Source organism: Podarcis melisellensis, assembly GCF_964234715.1.
Source record: "Podarcis melisellensis genome assembly, chromosome: 12".
Lineage (NCBI taxonomy): Eukaryota > Metazoa > Chordata > Lepidosauria > Squamata > Lacertidae > Podarcis > Podarcis melisellensis.
This window is the reverse complement of record NC_138544.1, coordinates 24,113,610-24,140,158: the sequence shown is the minus strand read 5'-3', so window position 1 is coordinate 24,140,158 and position 26,549 is coordinate 24,113,610. Positions and strand designations below refer to the sequence as shown.

General features: G+C 41.4%; 1 protein-coding gene across 1 annotated transcript in view; it reads right to left on the bottom strand.

Annotated features, from left to right (window-relative positions):
* JAZF1 (JAZF zinc finger 1) overlaps positions 1 to 26,549 on the bottom strand; it is a 124,228-nt gene that overhangs the window by 12,114 nt on the left and 85,565 nt on the right. Inside the window, exon 3 of the mRNA XM_081883454.1 lies at positions 9,395 to 9,591. Coding sequence (XP_081739580.1) covers positions 9,395 to 9,591 — 197 coding nt within the window. The remainder of the gene's footprint in view (positions 1 to 9,394; positions 9,592 to 26,549) is intronic.

Genomic DNA, 26,549 nt, shown 5'->3' with positions numbered 1-26,549 from the left:
ATCTGAAACAGAGCATCTACACAGTTATAGAAGAAGTCAATGCACTAAACTAAATGATCTTACCACCAGGTTTTCACTGATCACAAAATGAGACCTTTAAAATACTTTATGAATATGAACTAGTGCTCTTTGATCTGTGTTTTTCAAACACTGAGGCACTTCATTGCGCCAATACATTAATTGGCTTTCTTTTTGATCCTAAAACACATTGTAACATCATTTACGATGGCTGAATGTTGATTAAAATGGACACTGGCTGTTCATACACTGCTGGGCCAGGTTCTAGGTATACCTTAATAAAGGATACTTTAAAGACCACCTGAGCCCTTATATCCCAATTCACTAACTGAGGTCAACCAGAATGGTGAAATCTGCATTGGATTGAAATAGACAAAAGATACTGATACAGACTTTTGTGCTGGTATGTGCTGCTTATATAGAGCTAAAAGGCTTATCTTGATACTAGAGTTATACTGAAGTGGACTTTAAAGTACACAGAGATAAAACTTTGGCTACTGTGTTAATATGTTATTACATTAGTCACAGCTGATGTTCTTAATCTTACCTGTTGCAGCGAGTGTAAATAACGCGCAGTAGACAAACAGTATACAGTGGTACCTCGGGTTAAGTACTTAACTCGTTCTGGAGGTCCGTTCTTAACCTGAAGCACCACTTTAGCTAATGGGGCCTCCTGCTGCTGCTGCGCCACTGGAGCACGATTTCTGTTCTCATCCCGAAGCAAAGTTCTTACCCGAGGTACTATTTCTGGGTTAGCAGAGTCTGCAACCTGAAGCATATGTAACCTGAAGCACATTTAACCCGAGGTACCACTGTAATCGAAATGGCACATAGCAACAGTGCTATTTTATGGAAAGACAAAGTAAAACACAACAACAGTGGACCACACCTTTCTAGGCACCCCGGCAACATGTATACGTCTTCCATAAGGGCTACATCAGCGGTTCTGCTGCATGGAGGTATATACATGCTTGAAAGGCACCTTAAGACGAAAGGCCATATTTCTGCTGCAGCTTTGTAGAATGGAAATCACGACGAGTGATGACTTTATGAGCTTGGTCTAGACAAGAGGGTTACTCTTTGGTGAAATTGCTCCTTGGGGAGGTTACTGTGAAAATTCCCATACAACTAATTACCAAGCCACTGGGGTTTGCTACTGAAAAAGGGATTTGGCTTTGAGAAAGGAAGCCTGCAAGGCAGCAACTCTTGTCATCATGTCCAGATTTTACTTCAGTGGCACAGCAAGGATACTATGAAGGAGGGAAAGGGAAACAACAGAAAAGAACAATAAAAAGGCAGGATTAAATAAGAAAATGGCCTCAGGCGGAGTAGATAAGAAGGGAAGGTTATGTTCTCGTAATTGTTTGATGCAGTGCTTCCTCCAACTACCTTCCTACAAAGTTAGATTTCACACAGCCGGCAGGGAGCCCACCTACCAGGTGGCAGGAAACCTAAAATCCCAGAATCACAGGAGGCTGACACAGAGCCAGGCTCAGCACACATGTTGTCCATCAGAGCTTTAATATATTAACAGAATTAGGTGAGATCCATCAATGGCATTACAATAACAACAAAATCTAACAAATGGATTATGTCAGGAAAACAACAAAAGGATGACCAACCATGTCTATTTTAACTCTGCACCATTCTGCCCCCCGCCCCCGCTGCTTTCTAACCATTAAAAGTATTTAATTTATTTGAAGTCCACACAAAGAGAGAGGCTTAGAATTCATTCACTTTGCAGCATGGAAGGAAATGTGAAGAACATTTATCATGCAAGTTTCACACCTTCTGTCCAGCTGAAATCCTATTACAGTGGTACCTTGGTTTACAAACTTAATCCGTTCCGGAAGTCTGTTCTTAAACCAAAGCATTCTTAAACAAGGCGTGCTTTCCCATAGCAGCGGGTGACTCAATTTACAAATGGAACACACTCAACAGGAAGTGAAACATGTTCTTATTCCAAGGCAAAGTTCACAAACCAAAACACCTACTTCTGGGTTTGCAGCGTTCTTAATCCAAGTTGTTCATAAACTAAGCTGTTCTTAAACCAAGGTACCACTGTATGGGGAGAGAAAGGGGTTTTGAAGCCCCTTCCCATATTACTCTTCAAGAAGCATTCACCAGTCATTTGTGTATGTGCAAATGCAGTCTGGCCAGAGGAGCTGATCCCTTTTTAATCTCCCCATCAGCACAGCTTATGGATCTATTTAGTGGTGGTGGTTAGGGCTGGGTGATATAGTGATATCTTGTGATATTGGCAGTGCTTTTTTCCCCTTAAAAAATGTTTAGGGGTACTTTCATTTTGACTCAAGAAAACCACCATTTTATAGTTCAAATCTGGAAAAACAAATACAGTAAATGGACAAAAGTACAAAGATTCACAAAATGTTTTGGGGTATGCGTCCCCCTGCGTCCCCCAGAAAAACAACAACACTGGATATTGGTTTCATAATTTTTGACACGTGTGTGCTATGCAAAAATCGAAATGTGGGGGAAACCATGAGGCCAGATAATGCTTCTCTCGATTCCTGCAACCCCTGTTAACCTTCGTGCCCCCAGCCACTACCCAAAGCTGCCCGAGGGCAGTCAGTCCCACATAAAGTGAAACATGGATTGTGGAAATAAGACAGAGCACCTTCCAGAAATTTAGAGTCCTTGAACTGTGATAAGTCCTCTTCGGAAGGGAGTTGTTGCCATGGGTGTTATGGGTATATGGGTATTTTAATGAACTGAACAGAGTGAAAGATTATGAGTCATGAGTGTGTGTATAAACTTAAGAGTGCCTAGTTTTTGTTTGGGTTGCTATTTTGTTAATGTTGTCAGTATTGTTTTACAGATTATAAGTGCTGTCTTGATTTGCTTATCACATAATATGACTTTTGCTTTGGAATGTTTAGTATTTTTTTAAACTGTTGCTTTGCTAAAAGTCATTTAAAGATTTCAACTGTTTCAGTGATGATTTGTTAATTATTTCATTTGTTTTATGTTGTAATTGTGATACTTTATTATGTTCTATCATGTTATTGTTATTCATGTTATTATTATTTCTTGTTTGCAAGCCACTCTAGGATTCAGGTGAATGAAAAGCAGTCTCTGCGTATGGCAATAAGATGGATCCTCAAAGTTCCTAGTTTTAACAAGCATTAAAGAAAAACAACTTAATGAATCCAAATATTAAACTACCTGCCTTAGTTTTAGTGGACTTGCTTTCTGGGATAGATCCAGATTAAGTTAGCTGTACTTAAGTCCCACTGAAATGAAGGTGACATAAGTTAAATCTTACATTTTACAGTGGTGTATTTGTTCTCAAATGCTTTGGAACTCCAACAACTTGGAACCCAGGAAGCAAGTGTTCTGGTTTGCGAACTTCTTCGGAAGCCAAACGTGCTCCATTTTGAGTGCCACACTTCTGCTTTGAGTGTTACGCTGAGGTCTGTCTGTCTGTTTTTGCTATTTATTTTGCATTATTGTTTTGTGGCTCTTTTTGTTTTGTTTTTTGTGACTGTGTGGACCCCAGTTCAGCTACTGATTGATTGATTGATTGTGTGACTGCAGTACAGTGTTTATTGCTTTCATTTTATGGATCAATGGTCTTGTTAGATAGAGAAATTCATGTTAAATTGCTGTTTTCAGGGTTGTTTTTAAAAGTTTGGAACGGATTAATCCATTTTGCATTATTTTCTATGGGAAAGCGTGACTTGGTTTTGGAACACTTTGGTTTTGGAACGGACTTCTGGAACAGATTAAGTCTGAGAACTAAGGTACCACTGTATATTGATTTCAATAGGGCCCAAATTCAACTAACTTAGGCTGGATTCAGCTGCATGTATGTGTGTATATATATATATATATATATGCTTTCGTAGATTTTCACGGGTACAGGAATGCAGGTTTTGGTGTCCTCGGGTGTCTTCCCGTGTAAAAGTTGGGGTGTCTAGGCGACGTTTCGACGAGGTCTCACCAGCCTGAAGATGACGAGTGAGACCTCGTCGAAACGTCGCCTAGACACCCCAACTTTTACACGGGAAGACACCCGAGGACACCAAAACCTGCATATATATATATATATATATATATATATATATATATATATATGCTTTCGTAGATTTTCACGGGTACAGGAATGCAGGTTTTGGTGTCTTCGGGTGTCTTCCCGTGTAAAAGTTGGGGTGTCTAGGCGACGTTTTGACGAGGTCTCACTCGTCATCTTCAGGCTGGCGCTTTCGGCTTCTTGTTACTGGAACAGAGCTCTGTTCCAGTAACAAGAAGCCGAAAGCACCAGCCTGAAGATGACGAGTGAGACCTCGTCAAAACGTCGCCTAGACACCCCAACTTTTACACGGGAAGACACCCGAAGACACCAAAACCTGCATATATATATATATATATATATATATATATATATATATATATATAAAATTATAACATTTTAGGTGATGTGTCTGTATTTTCTACATGAGCCAGGGAAGAGCACAACAGAGGTCCCTAGTCTATAAGGAATGTTCTGTGGTTTACCTTTGAAACGAGAGGTTATGGTGCCTGCATGTTACACATACACTGACTAACCACATGCTTATTTTCAAAAGAATTCCTTTTGACTCATATAGGCAATCAGTTTTAATTTGCTTAGGGTAGCCAAATAATAGGCAAGCAGCTGCTTCTACCAGTGCAATTAAGAGTATGGACATGCAAAACATTTTCTCCCCCAAATCCAAACACCACTTTGTTAATTCACACTTTGCTATTTGGCACACTCCATAACTCACCTGTAAAAAAGTGGCAGCCAGCCCAGCCGTATGCGAAGATTAAATAAAAGAACTATTTAATGAAGTTTCATATTACTACTCTCTTATTACTGGTACAAATTGTTCTGTAGGAGAGCACCTAATTTAGTGAGCTAGCCCAAATTAAAAATAAACTCCGCTTTTTCAAGAAAATTAACATAGGGAGCTCATTTTTTAGATATATAAAAAACAGTACATGTCCAATAAGGCACTGCACTAACAAAGCCCTGAGCATTATGGCTCTGGCTGAGTGGAAGGACATATGTTTATGCTTATTTTAAGAACTTTATTTATGACACAAATGATTGAGAATAGTTTGCAGGGTAAAATAAATAATAATTTTGCAGCAAGAGAATGGAAACGCTGGCCTTATTTATTTTACTCTTCTAGCCCACCCGGTTCTTGAAGGTCAAGTCACAGATAGGGTTTTTCTGCGGTAGGTAAGCCACCATGCTTCCAAGATGAGAAACTGAGGCTGAAATATAGCAACTTAGCCAAAGCTAAATGTCTTCACAACACACCCATCGCAAGATCCAGGTGCATGTATTGCCTCTTCTGCCCACATTGTAAGCCAGAGACCAAAGGCCCCCCCCTAAATATTGTGGCATGGAAAACCAGACCGAAAGGAGGTGGACCAAAAGCGCTTCTAAAGGACATTTAGGAAAGATATAGATGCTTTGACAGTGACAAGTGTCAAAGAGTTTGTTCCATAAATGCAAATGTCCCTTTCCTGGGCGAGCTACTCAAGTAGGAATACAACACCAGCCACTTTTAGGCACAGCTAATTTTCTGGATCCATTTCAATCTGTTTTCAGACCTGGTTTTGGCCTTGACAGATGCCCTCTATTAAGAGAAAGACAGTGGGCGCGTGACCCTACTAATACTCCTGAGTCAGGTTTTGATACCATCATAAACACGGTAGGCTGCTGGGTTGGAAATAGGGGGCCTAGCTTTTTCTCTCTTATCAGGAAGCCTCAGGGGTGCCAACTTGGAATAAAATATTGGGCAGGGGGACAGATGAGTCCAGCCCCACATAACTGGTCACAAGATGCGGTGCACACACACACTGTCAGGGACCATGCTGTGGAGGATTCTGAATCTTCACAGGAGCAGTGGGACAGTATAGATTTGGAACAGCGGTATGCAGAGGGACATAGTCCAGAAGACAGAAGCTGAGAAGAACCAGGTATTGAACAGCTAGGAGAAGGAGGACTGGGAGAGAGAGAGCTAACAGACTCTCTCTCGCTGGAAAGCATACATCTGCCCAGCCTAAGGTCAGACCTCTGCTCTGCTCAGACCTCACCTGGAGTACTGTGTCCAGTTCTGGGCACCACAGTTCAAGAAGGACACTGACAAACTGGAACGTGTCCAGAGGAGGGCAACCAAAATGGTCAAAGGCCTGGAAACGATGCCTTATGAGGAACGGCTAAGGGAGCTGGGCATGTTTAGCCTGGAGAAGAGGAGGTTAAGGGGAGATATGATAGCCATGTTCAAATATATAAAAGGATGTCACATAGAGGAGGGAGAAAGGTTGTTTTCTGCTGCTCCAGAGAAGCGGACACGGAGCAATGGATACAAACTACAAGAAAGAAGATTCCACCTAAACATTAGGAAGAACTTCCTGACAGTAAGAGCTGTTTGACAGTGGAATTTGCTGCCAAGGAGTGTGGTGGAGTCTCCTTCTTTGGAGGTCTTTAAGCAGAGGCTTGACAGCCATATGTCAGGAGTGCTCTGATGGTGTTTCCAGCTTGGCAGGGGGTTGGACTCGATGGCCCTTGTGGTCTCTTCCAACTCTATGATTCTATGACCACAAGCTGATAAGGCGGCAGCACAGAAAGCAAAGTGGCTGCGAGATCATGTTGCAAGATGCAGAAGTGACGTGGATGACAAGGGGGGAAGTGGGTGGAATCCTTAACTGGGAGCACCTTTGTCCAAGGAATGGCTGCTTTGTTCTCTTGCTGTGCTCATCTCTAAATGGTAAGAGACTGTTTTCGCTTTGTTCTGCTTATCTACTGCCAAAAAGGGGGAGGAAACTAGTCCTTGAAACCTGGCACCATTTGAATGGCAATGTCCATCAACTGGGGGAGCAGCCCCTTAACCAATATTTTATTGGGGGCAGCAAAGGGACCTCAGCCCCTAGGACTTGGCTTCTATGGGGGGGCTGATTGAAGAGGAGATGTGGGGGTCTACTGTTTGCCCCCACGGCATTTATGCTGGTGTTCCACAGGGCTCCATCATGTTCTCCATGGTTCTTAATATGCTTATGGAATCACTGAGTGAAACTATCTGGGAATTTAGTAGGAGAGTCCTAAAAGAAGGTCTGAGATCAGCAGTGGACTGGATGAGGATCAATAAACTGAAGCCCAATCCTGATAAAACTGAGGTATCATTGAAGGGTGGTTCATCTGCTCAGGGAAGTGAGCGTTTAAGCTGTTCAGGATTCAGCTCAGCTGCATGGAGCACCATTCCAGTTAGACAAATGTAATGCACTGTACATGTGGCTGCCTTTAAAGACTGCTCACAAACTGCAAAATATAGCCATCAGGCTGGACAAAGACCTTTTTTTTTTGCCAAGCTTTTAAATACTGTTTTAAGGCTTTTTTTTTTTTTAAAAAAAACCTATTTACCTACTGTGTTGTTTTGTTGCTGTTTTAAGGCTGTAGTGTTATTATTCCTTACGCAGTTTTCAATATTGTAAGCTGCCCTGGAAATTTTTTAATTAAATGATGGGATGCTAATTTTAAAAATAAATGTGACCTAGCCAGTGAGAGTACCAATGTATGTGTCCATATTATGGCATCATATAGGTGTTCTCAAAGGGACATGGTATAGTCACAGCAGCCAAGCCATTTAACACTTTGTAAGTCAGAACCAGCGCTGCAGGGGTCTGCACAGTTTAAAGTAAAAAAAAAAAAAAGGGAGCAATTGCCGAAATTTGACTCCCCATCTCCTTTTCAAGTTTAATGATTGATGAGTTGTTTGAGATATGTCTAGCCAAACATGCTATTCTGTTTCTGCTATCAGGGTGGGCCCCCGTCACTTACACCTGCCACACAAGTAGGCAAGGTGACTTGGAAAGCAAAGATATATGCACATTGTAAAACTGAATAAGGGTGGCCAAAAGCCATTTTTTTAAAGAACAAAAAGTACAATGAGAGGTTTTTAAAATGCAGAGTTGGAAAGCACAGATGATCTGCACACGCTGAGAAACAGAGTAAATGGGGGAAAGGCGGCCAAGAGCCATTTTTAAAAATCAAAAAAGCAGAAGGAGAGGTTTTTAAACAAAACATTGAAAAGCATTTTGTGGAAAAAGGAGAGTCACTGAGAACATAGAAGGTAGCATTAAAGTATTGGTTCACGATTTACGAGTAGACCACAAACTCATACCAGGCCAATATTAGTTACCTAGTTTTACTGAATATAATTCATTTTAAAAAAAATCTATTGCAAGTATGAAAGGTCCAGGGATTATGGGTTTCAAATAAATCCATACAACTCAGAAAGTGGTTTAATTAAACAAAAAATATGGGGTCATTATTTCTCAGCCATACTCAGTAGCTTCTTTCATTTAAAAAATGAGTTATATGCAAAGATTCTTAAGAATGTCAGAAAGATGTTTAATATAAAACCATATTAATATTATGGAAATCAATTTGGAAATGCTATTGTTTTAAACACACACAAATATTTAACATCCAAAGATTTAAAATGTAGGACCAAATGAACTTGCACTTTTACAAGCACCGTATAAAGCTCATGTTGCAATTCCAGAGAATCTATCTTTTTGTGTGGCAGCACCTATACTTTGGAACATTAGCCAGGTGCCCTCACAACGCAGACTTTTTTTTATTTCAGCAAGGCATATAATATATATATAAAATCAGTGCAACATACATATACATATATATATATATATATATATATATATATATATATATATATATATATATATATATATGTATATGTTGCACTGATTTTACAGGGATGCAAATTGTCTATAAGGGCAACAGGAACATCACCTTTTCACCTCTTCCCAAGTTTAATATGAGATTCCCCTTTTTCCAGATTCTACACAACCCATTTTCTCCATTTCCCTTACTTCACGTTGCACCACAATTAGCAAAATGATAATACAGTGGTACCTCAGGTTAATAACTTAATTTGTTCTGGAGGTCCGTTTTTAACCTGAAATTGTTCTTAAACTGAGGTACCACTTTAGCTAATGGGGCCTCCCACTGCTGCTGCGCTGCCCGAGCACAATTTCTGTTCTCATCCTGAAGCAAAGTTCTTAACCCGAGGTACTATTTCTGGGTCAGCGGAGTCTGTAACCTGAAGCGCCTGTAACCCGAGGTACCATTGTAGATAAATTAGGTACAAAAACCAAACAGAAGCCCAGTCACACCTGTTGGGAACCTCATTTTGGTTTCTGAAACAGAATCTGACCGTAACACACACGAGATTTATTTCCCGCTAGAAAATAGAATGCACAGAAACCACAACATGCCCTTCTTTATGGCTGCATGCCAAACATGTCAATCTTTCAATGGTACACTGCAATCGCTCAATGCTATGAAACCAACTTCTCTTACCTGTGGGTGTGCTGCTACGAAACGACGAGGAGGGGGTAATGGGTGGCGTGACTGGTGGAGTAAGGCTCCCACTGCTGTGGCGTGGAGGAGTGGATACGTTTCCCCGGGACACTGAACTTGACAGAGTCAGGGAGAGTTTAGGCTGGATTTTCTTCTTCAGGGATTCCTGCTCTCGCCGCGCTGCATCAGTCATAAACCTGCAACAATGGCGATGCCAATGGGTAAGAGGAAAATCGTTGTGAAACAGGAGCGCTGAACAAACATTCAGTACAAACACTTGATGCTACTTCTCAAGTTGTGTTTCTGAAGTTGTGGCTTCCACAAGTTACCAGGACTTGAACTGAGATTCCGACTAAAGATCAGGAAAAGCTTTCTGAGAGTAATTGCTGTTGGATCGTGGAATGGCCTACCCTTGGAGGTTGTAGACTCTCCTTCCTTGGAGGTTGTAAAGCTTAGGTTGGATGGCCATCTGTCATGGATGCCTTAGCTGAGGTTCCTGCATTGCAGGGAGCTGTTGACCTTTGGGGTTCCTTCCAACTCTATGATTCTGTATCACTTGCAGTTTTTGATTCATGGCATATGTACTCCAATCATTTAAAACAACCACTGAGATTCTGTGACCTAAGTGAAACAGGCAATGGGGTCCCACACAGATACAGGTGGGTGGCAGTTTTTAGCATGTTATACATGTGACATTTTCAAAGTTTATTAAAGGGCGGGGGTTGGCCCACCTAAAAAAAAGCAGCGCTGCATCAGTCAGGGTGCTGAACTAGAAGATAAATGCATTTTACAAAAGGACTTATAAACTGTCAACTGGACACTCATTTCTAAAAAAAATGAGAATTGACATACAAAGATTCCCATCACATTCCACCACTGCTATTCTCCTGCTTTGTGACCCACTATTAGACACCTGCTCCCTGAGCCATTGTGACATAATGATGATGTCAACTCCTGTGTTCTGTTAGTTCTACAGTTCTACTCCCATTGCTGTCTCAGCTGTATCCCTGGTGAGAGTTAAACATGTTCCAGTTGCAGGGAAGTGAAGGGAGATGGATAAAGAAAACTACCAGCAGGACTCAGAGAAGAGAAGGGAACTGGATATACCCTGGGGGGCCACATAACTGTCTGTGAAATGCAAACCATTCAAGCCATACTATTTTAAATACAAGCATGCTGTTTTAAGTTGCTTGTGGATTGCCCTGGTTATATTAAGGGGATTTGTCTTACAGTAAAGCTGCACTTACTAAAGAGGAAAGTAAAAAATGGGCATTACCGATACATTACTTCTCCACTTAAGTTTCTGATGGTACTGAGGTAGCGCCTCATCACAATATATATATATAGACACACACACACACAGTGTCATACCTCGAGTTGAATGCGCTTCGGGTTGAGCGTGTTCAAGTTGTGCTCTGCGGCAACCCGGAAGTAACAGTGCGTTACTTCCAGGTTTTGCAGCTCGCGCATGAGCAGATGCTCAAAATGACGCCATGCGCATGCGTGGTAGCGGCAAAACGCGACCCACGCACACGCAGAGGCGCTGTCACGTCTTGCGTTCCATTCAGGATGCGAACAGGGCTCCGGAACGGATCCCGTTTGCATCCTGAGGTACCACTGTGTGTGTGTGTGTGTGTGTGTGTGTGTGTGTGTGTGTATGTACTGGTTCTGATATTCTGTCAGGGAGGGCATCACGCAAGAAGCCAAGAATGACAGTGGAGAAGGTGGGATTTTGAAGGATGAGGAATGGATCCCTATATATCAGGGCTCTGGAGCCTCAAGTGCAGGGGCCTGAGGAGTCTCATCGCTCAGCCCAAACACTGAAGTTCTCCTCCAAGGGTCTTCCGGAGGTTCCCTCACTGTGAGAAGTGAGGTTACAGGGAACCAGGCAGAGGGCCTTCTTGATAGTGGTGCCCTCCCTGTGGAATGCCCTCCCTTCAGATGTCAAGGAGATAAACAACTATCTGACTTTTAGAAGACACCTGAAGGCAGCCCTGTATAGGGAAGTTTTTAATGTTTGACATTTTACTATATTTTTATATGTACTGTAAGCCACCCAGAGTGGCTGGGGAAATCCAGGCAGATGGGCGGGGCATTATTATTGTTATTATTAGTCAAGGCCTCTTGGGACTCTCTTGGCCATACCCTCCCTCCACAGGCCACACCTCTCACCAGCCCTACTGCATACCCTCCTTCAGGGTTTTTTGACTGGTTGGGATATGTTATTGAACTGATAATGCCTCTTGGTTGCCTGGATAGAAGATAGAAAGGAGTGTGTGTAGACACTAACCTCTTGTACAGAGGCAACATTTGCACCATTGCTTTCCCCATTTTTGCCTCTTGCCCCACCTACCACCACAAGCATGTGGTCCTCAGAAGCTTGCCCAGATGGGAATGCGGGTCTTGGGCTGAATAAGGTTCCCCACCCTTGCTATATTTCATGGCAAGGTCAGAGGCCCGGCTTTTCTCCGTCTCAAGCAGCATCTCATAGCTTCACTTTCTCCCACAAGACACCATTGTTTCTATTTGACTGCTATGGGGAAACATGAATCTTCTCAAAAAAAATTCCTTCCAGTAGCACCTTAAAGACCAACTAAGTCAGTTCTTGGTATGAGCTTTCGTGTGCATGCACACTTCTTCAGATACACTGTGTATCTGAAGAAGTGTGCATGCACACGAAAGCTCATACCAAGAACTGACTTAGTTGGTCTTTAAGGTGCTACTGGAAGGAATTTGTTTTGTTTTGACTATGGCAGACCAACACGGCTACCTATCTGTAAATGAATCTTCTCGTTTTCCATAGTGCTATAATAATGCACCAACAGATTGTGATCACGACACTCATTTGCTATCAAGTTTTTCAACAACCAAAGCGGACCTCAAGAATTCCTTTCCGAATAACCTTTTCTCTACAGGATACGTTACAGGACAATTTAATGTGTAACAGTGCAGCGTCCCAAAGTATGGGCAGCCATTAAGTAACTAGGCGAAACTAAATGTTCTAGACACAAAACATAATTTTTTCAAAAAATAATGCTGATAGATTACACAAACTAGATAATGTAACCATCAAGCCATCCATTAAAGCCAAAAGTTAATCAATTGCCAGGAAAACAAATTACTCCAGATATTAAGGAGCCAGCCATTCTTTTGTGCCCTGTTTTCCTCCTGCAGTTACTTCTCCAGATGAAGCTTTTTCCAAGTGGGGATAACCCTTTCAAGCATGTCCTCTTACAATGCTAACTACCTTCTGTCTACCTTTTAGCAGTTAATTACCAAACTTGTCATTAATTACTGACAACAACCCATTTCATATGGACCGCTGCATCAACTAGAAGAAATGTCTTCTATTCGGGCTGCTACAGGGAGGGGTGGTGGTGCAGTTATTAGCTTGCCCAGACTAATTTTTCAAAAGGCTGAATAAAAATGGTGCAATAAACCACTGAGTACAGTTTAATGTAGCAATTATCATCCCAGAATTCACCTTCACAGCAGTTAACAGCTAGCTTGTTAGGGCATTCATCAGCCTCGCTTTTGCTTTGGATCATTAATTAACAAACCAGTTGTCACTTGCTGCTAACAATACATACTTGATGTGTTACTGCTTAATAATAGGAAATAGCTTTATGGACGCGTATATTTCATTCCACATCCTCTCTGTAACATGGTTCAGATGCCTTAGTGTATTGTACAGTAATAATAATAGTAAAAATCTTTAAAAGATGTATTGCACATTATTGGGCTGGACAGAGCAATATCTCTTTAATTAAATGCATTTATGCTGTATTTAAAACATATTTTGAAGCACGCCATTAATTGCTTAATTTATTCCAGACTGCACCACTCCTATTCAGCGACATGAAAGAAGCTTAAGAGTGCACGAGGGAAAAGATTTCAGGGGCAATCCAGTCTTTCCTCCACTAGGCCTACAAGGCTTTATAGAGCACTAGGGCGATGGCAGCTGGTGCTGTGATCAGGACCACGTTAGGCCTCATGCCATCACACCCAGAAAGCGCCACATGTTTGGCTGGCAAAATGGGAAGCTCTGTTCTAGGAGAGTGACGCAGGCATCACTCTGCAGGCAGCAGAGGTTGACAGAGCTCACAAGAAAGACATTTCCATCCAGCCCAGCAGAGCAACCCCCAGCTCAGCAGAGTTGGATTTCTCTGCCAAACTTTAAAAAATAAAATAAAATAAATACATAAAAGTTTAATTTAATTGAGAGGAAATTTCAAAATCGAAGCGTGGAAACTGTTGGAAGGGCAGAACCGTGTCTAAGCAAGTGGAATATCCGGGCAGAATCCTTGCAAGAACAAGAAAAGTTATGCTGACCCCTCAAGATGTGTGAGATAGAGGCTGAAAGGAGCAGGCTGGTGGGTCAACTTGAGAGCCTGACTCAGCACAGAGCAGGAAACTGAAGAAGAATAGACGTCTGAAGTCTGCTTAGGCAGGACAAAGACTACACAATCCCAGGGTTTAACGAAATACCCAGGAAATTCTATCTCTGGTGACATGAAGAATACTTCCTCAAAGCAGAAAATAACCTAGAAAGCCACCTTGGAAACGGAAGGCTGCTACAATATACTGCTGCTGCTACTTGTGATTTCCACAACACATATCAATAAAAAATTACACTAGCAGCCTGACACTATGCTCATTTACTCAGAAGTAAATTCTACTTTATTCGGTGGGCTCTATTTTCAAGTAAGTGTTCTTAGGACTGCACCATGAGTCTTTGTTCCCACTACAGGAACATAACAGGAAGTTTGTTGCTAATCCAAACGTAGGGTTGTATCCATTCCAGTGTTAGTCTCACTCAAAGTAAACCCACTGAAATAGATGAGCATGACCAACAGGCTCAGCTTAGCAGGAGATGAACCCACAGAATTCATGTTTTGGCATGTTATGAGATGAAGTCTAAACTGCATTTTTTCAAAATGGCCTCTGTTAGTCATACTGAGATGGCATGCACAAGTCCTCCATATCTGTATATCCTTATGTTGTAGCTGTAACCCAAAGTCGTGACTGGTACAAGCAGATTATCAAAGCTACTTCATTTTGGTGTTCATTTTCAAAGCAAATCATACACTGTGCTAAGATGGTAAGTTTGCAGCACTGTAAAACCGATCACTATTAACGTACAACTTTTTTTAAAAAAACGCAGGCATTTTATGAGATATTAAATTTACCTGGCACAGAAGGAGTCATAAATATATGTAGATTGAACCAGGAGATATAAATATATCAAGAGGATATACAGGAAATCCAATTAACCAAAATGCATACTATTTTTCAAGACATTGCCTAATTTCTTTCACGTTGTCAGTCTTCACACTCTGCGTGTCAGCTTCATAATTCATCTGCCACTCAGCAAATTATTTTTAACCATAAGCTTCTTAGATAAGATGCCTGTCATTCTTCTAAAAAAAAGCAGCAGCAGAGCATTTTCGAATACAGAATTGCTTGGCCTTGATTTCTTCTAGATTTAAAACAATGATTTGACATTAAGGCCATATTTATACCATACATTTAACACACCATGATACCACTCTGAACAGTCATGGCTTCCCCCAAAGAATTCTGGCAACTATAGTTTGTTAAGGGTTCTGAGAACAGTTCTGAGACCCCCGTTTACACATTAAACAACAGTTACGTATGAAATGAATACCACACACAAAAGCTTCAGTTCTGTGCTTAGTGTTACAGGCAAAATGATCAGTCTTCTTAATAACATGGTACTTCCAAAGGAGAAAAACACTGCTGAATCTCACACACCAATGGGAAACTCATTTTTCAAATCATGGGTCCTTATGTAGCCAAAGTAATGCTATACATACCCTTCAAGTGTCCCGGTTTTGCAGGGACAGTCCCAGAGTTATGAAAGCCATCCCGGCTTCTGATTTGATCCCACAATGTCCCTGTTTTCCTTGCCAGTGCTGCCGCTGCCAATCTTGAGTAGCAGCTGGCACTTGTCCCAAGTGGCGGCAAGGGAGCATCCCATGCCACTCCTTGGCCATTGCTACCCAACTCCTTCCTTGGGTAGCTCATAGTGGCTGCTGGACAACAGGTGAGGCTGCCACTGCTGAGGCCCAGCCCCATGTAATGTATTGGCTCTGATGGTCAGACAAAGAGCAGGGCTGCCCTGAACGGGACGAAAGGGTGAGCGGAGCTGAATGCTATCAGTCTTGATTTGTTTAAAAAAAACATTTGTGCAGTCGCATCTAATCTTGCCCCTATTCTATTTATTGGTGTGTGGTTTTTTGTGTGCAAATCTACCAATGAATAAAATAAAATAAAATCAGGATTAAGGGGTTTTCTCAAGAAAGTGGCAGGTGTATGTGCTGTGTTGCATGAGTGTAGCATTGGTGGCACTTGCCCTTCAGCTAATAGGAGATGCTTGGGGGTTGGTGGCCAAAATGGGGGGGGGGGTTGAGAAGGGTGAGTTGGAGTGAGAAATGTTCCTATTTTCATGAGGAACGTTAGAGGGTATACATTATATATGCATGGAATGGAGGTATCGGCAGGCTTAGGGAACCAAAAAGTTTGCAAGTAGTACAAAAAAAAAAAACCCACCTCACCATGGTGTGTGTGGGGGGCAACTAAAGAAGGAAACCCACCAAATGGGGCAAAGAACAGGCAGCATGCTCAGTTGCCACATAATGTTGACTGTTGGCGGTGGGGCTGGAAAATGCATTTCCCCCCCACATTTCACAATACAGTCATACCTCAGAAGTCGAACAGAATCCATTTCAGAAATCCGTTCAACTTCCGAAACATTCAATTTCCAAAGCGTGGCTTCTGATTGGCTGCAGGAAGCTGCAGCCAATCGGAAGCTGCGGAAGCCCCGATGGACGTTTGGCTTCTGAAAGAATGTTCGAAAACCACTCACTTCTGGTTTTCAATCATTCGGGAGCCGGAACATTTGACTCCCAAGGTGTTTGGGAGCCAAGGTATGACTGTATGTTTTGTTGACAGTCTTTGTTAAGTTCCCATTGAGATGCTAAGCTTGCCCCTCTTCAGAGTGCATGTGAGGACTCCTTCCCACTACCCCAAAAAATCCACATAAAATCCTAGATGTCACCTTTAGTCTAGCCTTTCCTCTGACATGATAGTTTTCTAGTGAAAATTGTTTTTGCTTCGTTTTTTAAATTGATGAGTATCTATCAAAGAAGTCTGGGAATTGTAGCTCTGTGAGGGGGAATAGGAGTCTCCTAACAACTTTTAACAAATTGCAGCTCCCAGATTTTTTTTGGGGGGGGGAGTGGTAACATGGTGCTTTAAATGTATGCTACGAAGGTGTCAACTGTTATTATAAGGCTTTTTAAAAAATGAGTATTACAAGGGCAATCTGTCCTGCTAGCGTCATAACCATGGATCAAATAAATTGAGGTATGTTTGTGAGAGCACACTTCAGTTCCTATGGTTTCATTCCCAACCCCTTCGATGGACTCGCTGTCTTACTTTGGGCAATTCTTTCCCAAGCGCAGCTTTCCCAAGCACAACTAAAGTTGGATAATTTACAAGCTAGTGCAACAAAGTTCTTTTAAATGTAAACCTAATAGAGATGAAATGATAAATAGGAGCCACAGCAAAAGGTGAAAACATAGTTGGGGGCGTGTGTATCTTTGAAGAAATCAATTAATGCTGTTGCTTCCCACTTCCTCTGGAATTACGGGAAGACCTGTAACGATCTGCTGTGATAGGAAAGGGCTGCCATTTGAAGAATACCTTCTGTCTGAGTCAGACCGCAGGAAGTTCCTTGAGCGTTGCTTGATCTGCTTCATCACCACTATCGTGTAAATCGGGAGCTGTTGTTTTTAAATTTATTTCAAGTGAAAAAAAGGTCAGGAAATGGGAGTGTAAAATACACTGTGCTGTACAACCATACCATAATACATAGTGATACAAGGGGAAAATATGCAGCGCAATTTAGGAAGGCCTTCTTGTAAGTGGGGAAAAATGCATAAATTGCCATTTTAATTAATTTCCTAATGTAAAGCACAGCTGCAGTAAAGTTGGCAAATATAAGTCACCTTTACAGTTTGCGTTTCTCAAATGAAATCATGCTTTTTAATTGGGTCTTAATGTGTGCGAAGCTATGTTTTATTTACTTGCTATTACAATATCAGCATTTTTATACTTTCTGCTTGCTTGTGCAAACAAACTTTATTAATACATATATCTGAATGCTCTAATCTCGGTTACAATGTACCAGTTTGAGTTTCAACAATTAACTGGCCTTTTTTTGTGGACCCCCGCTGCTATGTGAACTAGCTGTAGGCTATTAAAATAATGAGTCCGGACTGAGTCATCTGATCTCATGCTTGGTGCAAAGGCTGAGGAAAAGGACTTTGCCCACAATTCCTGGTCTGTTTACCAGACTAAGCCCAGACTATTGGGAGCTTTGTGCAAGAACTCCCTTCCCCCTTCCATGCATAAGATGGTATAACAGAGCCCTCTGGAGGTCAGTATTATTGCTTTGCTCATTCAAAACTATTTTGCCCTCCAAACAATGTAGAATAGTCTCTTCAAAGTCTATTATGGCAACAAAGGCTAAAATAGCACACACCCTTGTGAAATAGCACAACCCCTCCACCCTTGTAGGATTTTTTTTATCAATAAAAGCAACTATGTTTTGGGTGCATCTATATTTTTGATGCAGAGAAAATATGCCATTCTGGAAAAAAAGTACAAACTGATCTTGTTATGTTGTCAGCAAGTGTAAGGTAGGTCACAGATAGCCAAGCCAGAAAATGTTGGATCAGAATAAGGAAATGCTTTGTTCTATTAAAAGAAATATTGCAGAACTTACAAAACATTCAAGAAATAAAACGTTTTCTTACAACTGCATGAATAAGTTTGTGAGTGTCATTTATTTAAAAAGCGACCTTGTGCTTTGATATAAGACGCGCAAGCCCTTTGATTTCCTGCCCACAGTCTCGCTAATATGCCACAGGGCCTTAACTTGTAATGGAAGAATAAACAATTTAGATCGCAATATTCATCCTTCTGTCAGATATATGATATCAAACGTATTTGTAAATTCACATTTCAAAATATATTGTGACATATCTTACTATAAAGATTTCCCTCTACCATTCATTGAAGGTAGTGATCTAGCAATGAAAATGTACAAATCCTCTAAATTCTTATAGAGCAAAAGCACTTTAAATTTACAAGTTTCGAGTAAATGTCTCCATATATGTAGGCCAATGTATTTTACACAGACCTACTTGTGATAAATCTATTGTGGACCAGGTCTAGAGTGTCACCTTTTCCCTGAAAGCATTATCTAAAACTGCCCAACTCTTTCCAGATCCCTTCTAAAAAACTGTTACATCAAAGCTCAAAGAGTCCTACATATGAAAAGAATTCTGCTTAATAAAGAACTTGGCTTCAAGCAGGATGAACAGAATTAAAATGAAGTGAAACCATATAAAATATTTTGATATAGTTGGTGTATATCAAATCTTTACAAAGATTATCAGAAATCAGAAACAATGGATGGTACCCTTTGGAGCATAGCTATAAAACTGTGATGACACACAGAGAGAAACAGAGAACAAGCACATCCAAGCAATAAGATAATCTAAATATTCAGATCCACTGAAGTCGCCTGTCAGTGTACAGAGCCCAGTATTCGTCACAATACAAAAGTAAATACAGAATTTGAATGTCCTGGCAACGTTTACGCTTAACTCCCTGGACCTTCCGTTTCTCATATGATAAAGAAATTCAGACTACAGGGCAGCAGGAAAATTCAAACAATGCATACTGCTCACTGTTCTACTCAATAGTGTTGAGAGAAAACAGGTGACAAGGATTAAGAACAAAATTAAATTTGCATATATCCAGCTATGGAATGGAAAATTAACACCAGTGTAACATGATTTAATAGCGGCAACATGGCCACAAAACGAAAAAAGCATAAAATTTAAAACCCGTCCTGTTGAGTAGCTAATATGGCAGATAAACGAAGGGTGAGAACTATTCTGCAAAGCTCTTGGCAACGATGGGAAGACGAAAGCTAATGGAAGAAACAGACCTAAAAGCTAAATCAACTGGATGACAACAGGCTATCAAATGTTAACTGATCACAATCATTCTACCAAATCCTTCCAAATATACATGAAAGTAAAGTAGGAAAACCACAGATGGCGCATGAATGAATGAACAAAATACAATGAATAAAACTCTTTGAAATGAAAATAGTTCACAGCCGGGCTCAGAACAAGCAGGAAGACGGGTGGGGCTGTTGAATATTGTATTCACGGTGTTAACTAAGAAATGGCTGCTCTAACCTTCTTTTCTATGCATGCTGTTGTTTAACCCAAGATCCAGCTTTCCTAAAAAGGGGAAGCAGGGAGTTGTAGGTCATCTGCATATATTACAATAATGTATATTTTCCAGTTTACTAACATTTAGGACATACCAAGGTTTCTAAAAAGCCATGCTATAAGCCAGCTTTCCCCCCAACCAGCCAAGCATGAGAACTTTTAAAATATCTATTCTGAATTTTGATAATTGTTTAATGCTAGCATTGGTGTGTGTCCCCTGCTGATAGAAATAGGGAAATCATAATGGGTCGCTCCACCTCAGTATGGTGGAACCAATGCAATACGATTTCTGTGCAACTTTTTAATAATTTCCTTGAATATGTTTGCTCTCTCACATTTTCGTGCAGTTGGGGAAAAGAGATGAAGAAATCTATGCTGGCATGCCAAGCCTTGGCCCACGTCTAGCATGGTCCAGTGTACGGCCTCTCCCAACACAGAAGTGGAAGTCTTCAGGGGCCAACAATACAGCTGTGCCCAGGCTAAAGCCTTGTGCTTAGGCAGAGACCAGTGATATCCATGAACGATGCTAGCATGAGAATCCTAGACCTAGGGAGGTGGGGTAAGTTGGATATCATCCAGTAAAATAATCAAGTGATAAAATACAGTAATCCAATAAACCTAGATTATTTCTGGACTGGATCCGTAAGGGCTGGTATGGAATAATGACTTTGGTCCAAATATTCCTTAGTGCTCTCCTGTTTCCAATTAAAGCATGTGCTTTAATGCTGGGCTTCCATTACTTGGGCAATACACCCCATACAATTAAAGCACGTGACTCTGCCCAGAGAATCCTGAGAAAGGTCCTTTCACCTTCACAGAGTTACAATTCTCAGTACAGTGGTACCTCGGGTTACATACGCTTAAGGTTACATACGCTTCAGGTTACGGACTCCGCTAACCCAGAAATATTACCTCAGTTTAAGAACTTTGCTTCAGGATGAGAACAGAAATTGTGCTCCAGCGGTGCAGCAGCAGGAGGCCCCATTACCTAAAGTGGTACCTCAGGTTAAGAACAGTTTCAGGTTAAGAACGCACCTCTGGAACGAATTAAGTACTTAACCCGAGGTACCACTGTATCCTTAACAAACCAGTTCCCAGGATTCTTTGAGGGAAGACATGTGCTTTAAAAGTGTGTGTTAAATGCATTTTAAATATATGGTCTGCCCTTACATAAATCACAAGTCCCAAAATATACAATTTGTTTTGTTTCTGAAAGTCTTCCTGTTTCATTTACAAGAGTCCTTTCTCCCATGTTTTCGTTAGGGTCAGACTCACCTTGCCTCTCCAGTTTAGTAATAATAATTACACACAAACACACACATATATTGTCATTTAAACTTGTATTGCCTACAATACAAGCTTTCTGTTTTTACCAGACTAAGCCTGGAAGTCAATGCCACAAACAATATCAAGGTCAGATGTATAATCAGAGACTTCTATGCTTTCTTAAAAATGAGGGTGCTCTGATACAAAATTTATGAGAAGTAATCTCTTGAAGATTGCTATTAACACGCTCAATAATTTTCTTACTTTTTCGTCCAAGAGGCTTTATTATTTGTAGCCTGTCAGTATGACACATAAATTATGAGCCTTGTTCACCTATAATAGGATAAAATGAAACTTCAAAATTGACACTTATGAAGAAAAATGGGAAAGTCCTTAGCACCATGATACCAGCTAAAGTGTGAACAATTTGCCAAATGGTACAGGCAACCAAGTTGTCAAACTTTAGGGGCAGAAAAAGCATAAACCAAAAACATGAGACCATCTGGTAACTACAGCTCACAGAATCCAGTACAGAGTTAGCCCTTTGATCTGATAATTATTATAATATTATGTAAGTAAGTTTGACAACATAATACTGAATTTGTGTTATGCCCAGAGAAGATATTCTGGGCAAAAAAAATCTGAAAATTTTCTGATGCAAACTACCATATGCAGAGCAATTTGCACAGGAATTAATTTTCAAGAAAATCACTGCCCAAAGTAAATTGCAGTGAGTTTAATAGGATTTACTCCCAGGTAAATGAGCAGAGAATTGCAGCCTAGGTTTCTTGTACTTAAGGCCTATTAATTTCAATAGGACCTAAGTGATGATTAACTTTTCACCATTGATTTCAATGGTTCAGCTAAGGGCTTATCCACACCTACTTTTCCTCTTCTCTTTCCAGACATGGTGCACGCTTTCAAGCTTTGTATTCAAGCACCCCTTTTTTGCTCCTCATGAAAACCTGCTCTCTGAAGGTCAATCAGAGCAAACGTCAATCTGCAGAGAACCCAAACTGACATTTGTTCTGACTGAGCATTAAAAAGCAGGATTCTCACCAGGAAAACTCACAGCAAAAGAAAAACAAAAAAACTGTTCCGACACAGAGCTTTTAAGCGTGGACCTTTGCCTAGAAAGAGTGAGGCAAAAGGTAAGTGTAGATAAGCCCTAGCTTAGTCTGCATCTAATCCTATGCCATAAAAGGTGAGATATAAATAGTTAAAACAAACAATGATTGTGTTCACACATAATGCTAAACCATTAATTTAATAAGCCAGTCTCATAATCAATGGCTTGAAGCTGACCTGTCAAAACTTATCAGTTTGTTTTAAACCAGGATTCCTGGTGTGGGCATAATGCTAAGCAGGATTCAGTAAACGGAAAAATAAGCTCTGGTGAAGCCCTCCTCATAGCTGCATGGAAGGAGAACAGGGAGGTCTATGAACCCAACACTTCACTCTTGTCTCATTCTGGCTTGTCCTTACAGAACCAAACAGGAAAATGACAAAGGGTTATTCAACTAAGTCCTACCTAGAGTAGACACACTAGAATTAATTTAACCTAGGTTAGTCTTGACTATTAACGTCAATGGGTCTACCCTGCATAAGACTAGCATTGAATACCACCCTAAGAATTTGTGTTTTGCAGAACAATGGGGGTTTGGTAAAACGGTGAGATGCTAATGAGAGACATAATGCCAAATTAAGTGGTAACACTGGGAGAGCATGACTGGCAGGCAGGACCTAGAGATTCCTGCCTAAGAACTTTATAGCTCTAGTGCAGGGGTCTGCAACCCGCGGCTCCGGAGCCGCATGTGGCTCTTTTACACCTTTGCCGTGGCTCCGGGGCGGATACTAACGAGGGGAGGAGGCGCATTGTGCGCCCCGACACTCCCCACTGTGGCGGGCGCTGTACTGGCTGTGATGTCGCATGGGGGCGGTGCGTGCGTTAGTCACGCACTGTCCCGACATCACCTTCCCGCCCACCCGCTACATTGTAAGGGGCATGTACGCTGGTCACTGCATTGAAAGGGGGCATGTACGCTGGTCACTGTTTTGAAGGGGAGTGAAGAACACACACACAAAAAAAAGGTAACTTGTTAATTTAACATTTATTTCTATGAGGAGGAGTAATTCTGAGGGGTCAAACAAAGAAATAATAAAAAAGTGACAAAAAAGTTATTTTTATAATGACGAGTTTTGCAGCTCCCAGTTTTTTTTTCCTTCGGAAACGGGTCCAAGTGGCTCTTTTTGTCTTAAAGGTTGCAGACCCCTGCTCTAGTGTGAGCAGAACTGGGCTTGAATCAGGAACTATATAGACAAGGCTCTCTGTACCCTGAACCACCCAAGGTGATTACATAAGAGAATGGCCAACAGTTCCAGCTGGCATATGCATATAAGCTTCTTGTTGTGGGGAGTCAGGTGACCACTATAGCACCACCAACTGACATAAATCTCCCAGACCTGGGTCTAGACCACTGTTCTTCGACCTTGGGTCTTCAGATGTTGCCGGACTGCAACCCCCTTCATCCCTGAGCATTGGCTAAGTGTATGGTGGAAGTTGTAGTCCAGTAAAACCTGCGACCCAAGGTTGAGCAATACTGGTCAACACTAGGTCATTAGGTCTTCCCTCCTTGCTATCAGACTACTGGCCTTCAAGCTTGCCTAGTCCCTCAGGCTTTAGCTGCCTTAAAGGTAAAGGGACCCCTGACCATTAGGTCTAGTCATGGCCGACTCTGGCGTTGCGGAGCTCATCTTGCTTTATTGGCCAAGGGAGCCGGTGTACAGCTTCTGGGTCATGTGGCCAGCATAACTAAGCCACTTCTGGCGAACTAGAGCAGCGCACGGAAACACCGTTTACCTTCCCGCCGAAGTGGTACCTATTTATCTACTTGCACTTTGATGTGCTTTCGAACTGCTAGGTTGGCAGGAGCAGGGACCGAGCAACGGGAGCTCACCCCATTGCGGGGCTTTGAACCGCCGACCTTCTGATTGGCAAGTCCTAGGCTCTGTGGTTTAACCCACAGCGCCACCCGCTTCCCTTTTAACTGCCTTGCAACCAGCAAATAAATATGCAGAGAAGCATAGGTGCCGCCTGCTAGGGTCTGAGGCAGTCTTGGCACCCTGAACCTATTTTTTGAGGAAGCTGGGCCCCCTCAATTTTCAGAGGGCGTTCAGCTCTGCCCCCTGTCTCCTTGCAATGTCAGGGCCCCTCGTTCCTCTGGAGAAGCTGGTGCTTCTGCAGACAAGCTAGCTACATCAGGCTCCTCTCTCTTCCTCAACGTCACCTGGCAGCAGCCATTCATTCCATCAGAGTCGGGCATCAGGGCTACACCAGTCCCCAAACCTTTTGCATTCCAGCTAGTCATTATAGGAACTACCATGTAACTTTAAGAACTGCACCTCGGTTTCCTTGACTTCTCCCTCCTCCGTCTCCATTTTTGCTTTTATGTCGTGTCTTAAACTGTAAGCCTGCAGGCAGCCTGTCTTGTTTTTGTTGCCTTAGGTAAGCTACTCTGGGAGCCTTTTTGGCTGAGAAGTGAGGTAAAAAATTCTTCAAATAAACAATCGTAATAAATAAACCTGACTCGAGGGCCTGACGTGCAGGTACTGTCTGAAGGTTTCCAAGCCAATTTTCCATGAGTCTGACTCTGAAGGCTAGAAATTTCCTTTAAAATATAATTGAATCCTCATAATTGTGTGTCACTCAGCAGGTTCGGCATGAAATTCCAACATATGCAGACTTGCAGGAGAAAAACAGTTCTATTCATACTACAGGGTTTTGTTTTTTTTAAAAAAGTCCACTAAATAGGAATGTGTAATGTAGAAATCAATTTAGGAAACCACATTTCTCTTCTCTGGGCTATATGCATCATTATACTTGATACAACCAGCCTACAAAAATGTTTGATCAGCACCATTCTTTGTATCTGTCCAGATTTTAGAGAAGATGATTTTTAAAGCACTTTTGGGCGAGTTGCAGTTGGCTTTTTTTTATTTAATAAAACATCTTGTCCACATCAGGATAAGCTTTCTCACACAGAAATGCATACCATGTGGGCTACCTGCTGAGTTTTGGCAAGCTTGGCAGACTTAAGGACATAATGGGCTAGCCAGTTGTAGTGGGGGGAAAACCTCCCTGGGAACATTTAAGTCAGGAAAGAAAAGGAGACTTCCCTCCAATGCTTCTTACTGTGAGCTGGCAAAAAGAAGATAAGGACAGGAAATGAGATGTTAAAACCAGTGCATTGGTTCCCCCCCCCCCAAAAAGGAGACACATTGCGATTTGCCAGCACAATATTTCTGAAATCTGGTACTGTATTTCAAATCACCACACAGAAGCTTAAATATACTTGTTCTTTTAGGTGGTTGATGGTTTACACTTCTGTTTGAGATTAGAAAGCAGACTGCTTGATGCAAATTTATCCCTTTTTATCTGTGTTTGGAACTGGTGCTGAATGTGCAGAGGGTACTTCCTATTTCTTTCTAACATCCCGTTATTAGTGTCTAATGGGTGTGTATTAGGCAAATTTCTTAAGAACAGTTTAACCTTTTGTTTACTTTCCAGACCTGAACTTTATTAAAGAACAAAACAACCGTGATAAGAAACTGTGGATGGTCTGTTATGTCCCAGTGCAAAGAAATGGATGATATATTATTTTTAATGATAGTTACTAAAACCACTGTATTGCTGGAAGCATTTCAGACAGCTCACTAAAAAAGAAGTTATGTGACAAGGCTTGTTGGGAATGGAAAATAGGCTTTTGCTGCCTGTTGCTGTTTCTCACCCAGCTGGCACAACCAAAGTTTGAGTGTTGTTGCACTCCTTTTTAAAATAAGCATCCTTCCCAGAATTACAGGATAATTCCCAAACACAAGTGTGCCAGCAGTAATTCTGGCATTAGCATGCATTGTGGGAAGGAAATGTAAAAGATCATACAAGGAAAATATTGTCAAAAATTGGTTTAGGGGGAAAATGTGGCACTAGCACTTAATGGGAACTAATACTAGAGATACTCTAAGACTAAATATTTTCCTCTCAGTAGAATGACATTTACAAAACAATACAATAAAAGGTGTATCCAGTTGTGTTCCTTCATCTGATAGAAAGTTCTTTGACCCAGAGGATTGAGGGACACACCTGCTCTGGAACAAAGTAGGAGGCTTCAGGAGAAAGGGGAATTTGCAAAAACCACCTCCTTCTCATTTCAATTCACTCTGGATCAAAGATATTTCAGTCAGTGCAGGGAAACAGTTTGATATAGTCCTTGGTGAATGTATGAGTTTTTCCGAGAATAAATAAAGTGAATTCATTCATTATTCCACCCAAAATTTCACAAAACAGATACTCGTTTTATTATGAATATCCATCTCTCTGGTCATTTTAAACTCATCTTTAGAGGTGTAGAAGCACCTGCCAGGTGGCTTTTGCTTTACAATTTCAATTTTTCTAGGGTTGCCATATTTCAAATAGTGAAAATCTAGACAGAAAATTCACTGAGCTTTCTTTTGGCAAAGTTGTTGAGTTGCTTTGGGGTGGGGGGTGTTGCTAA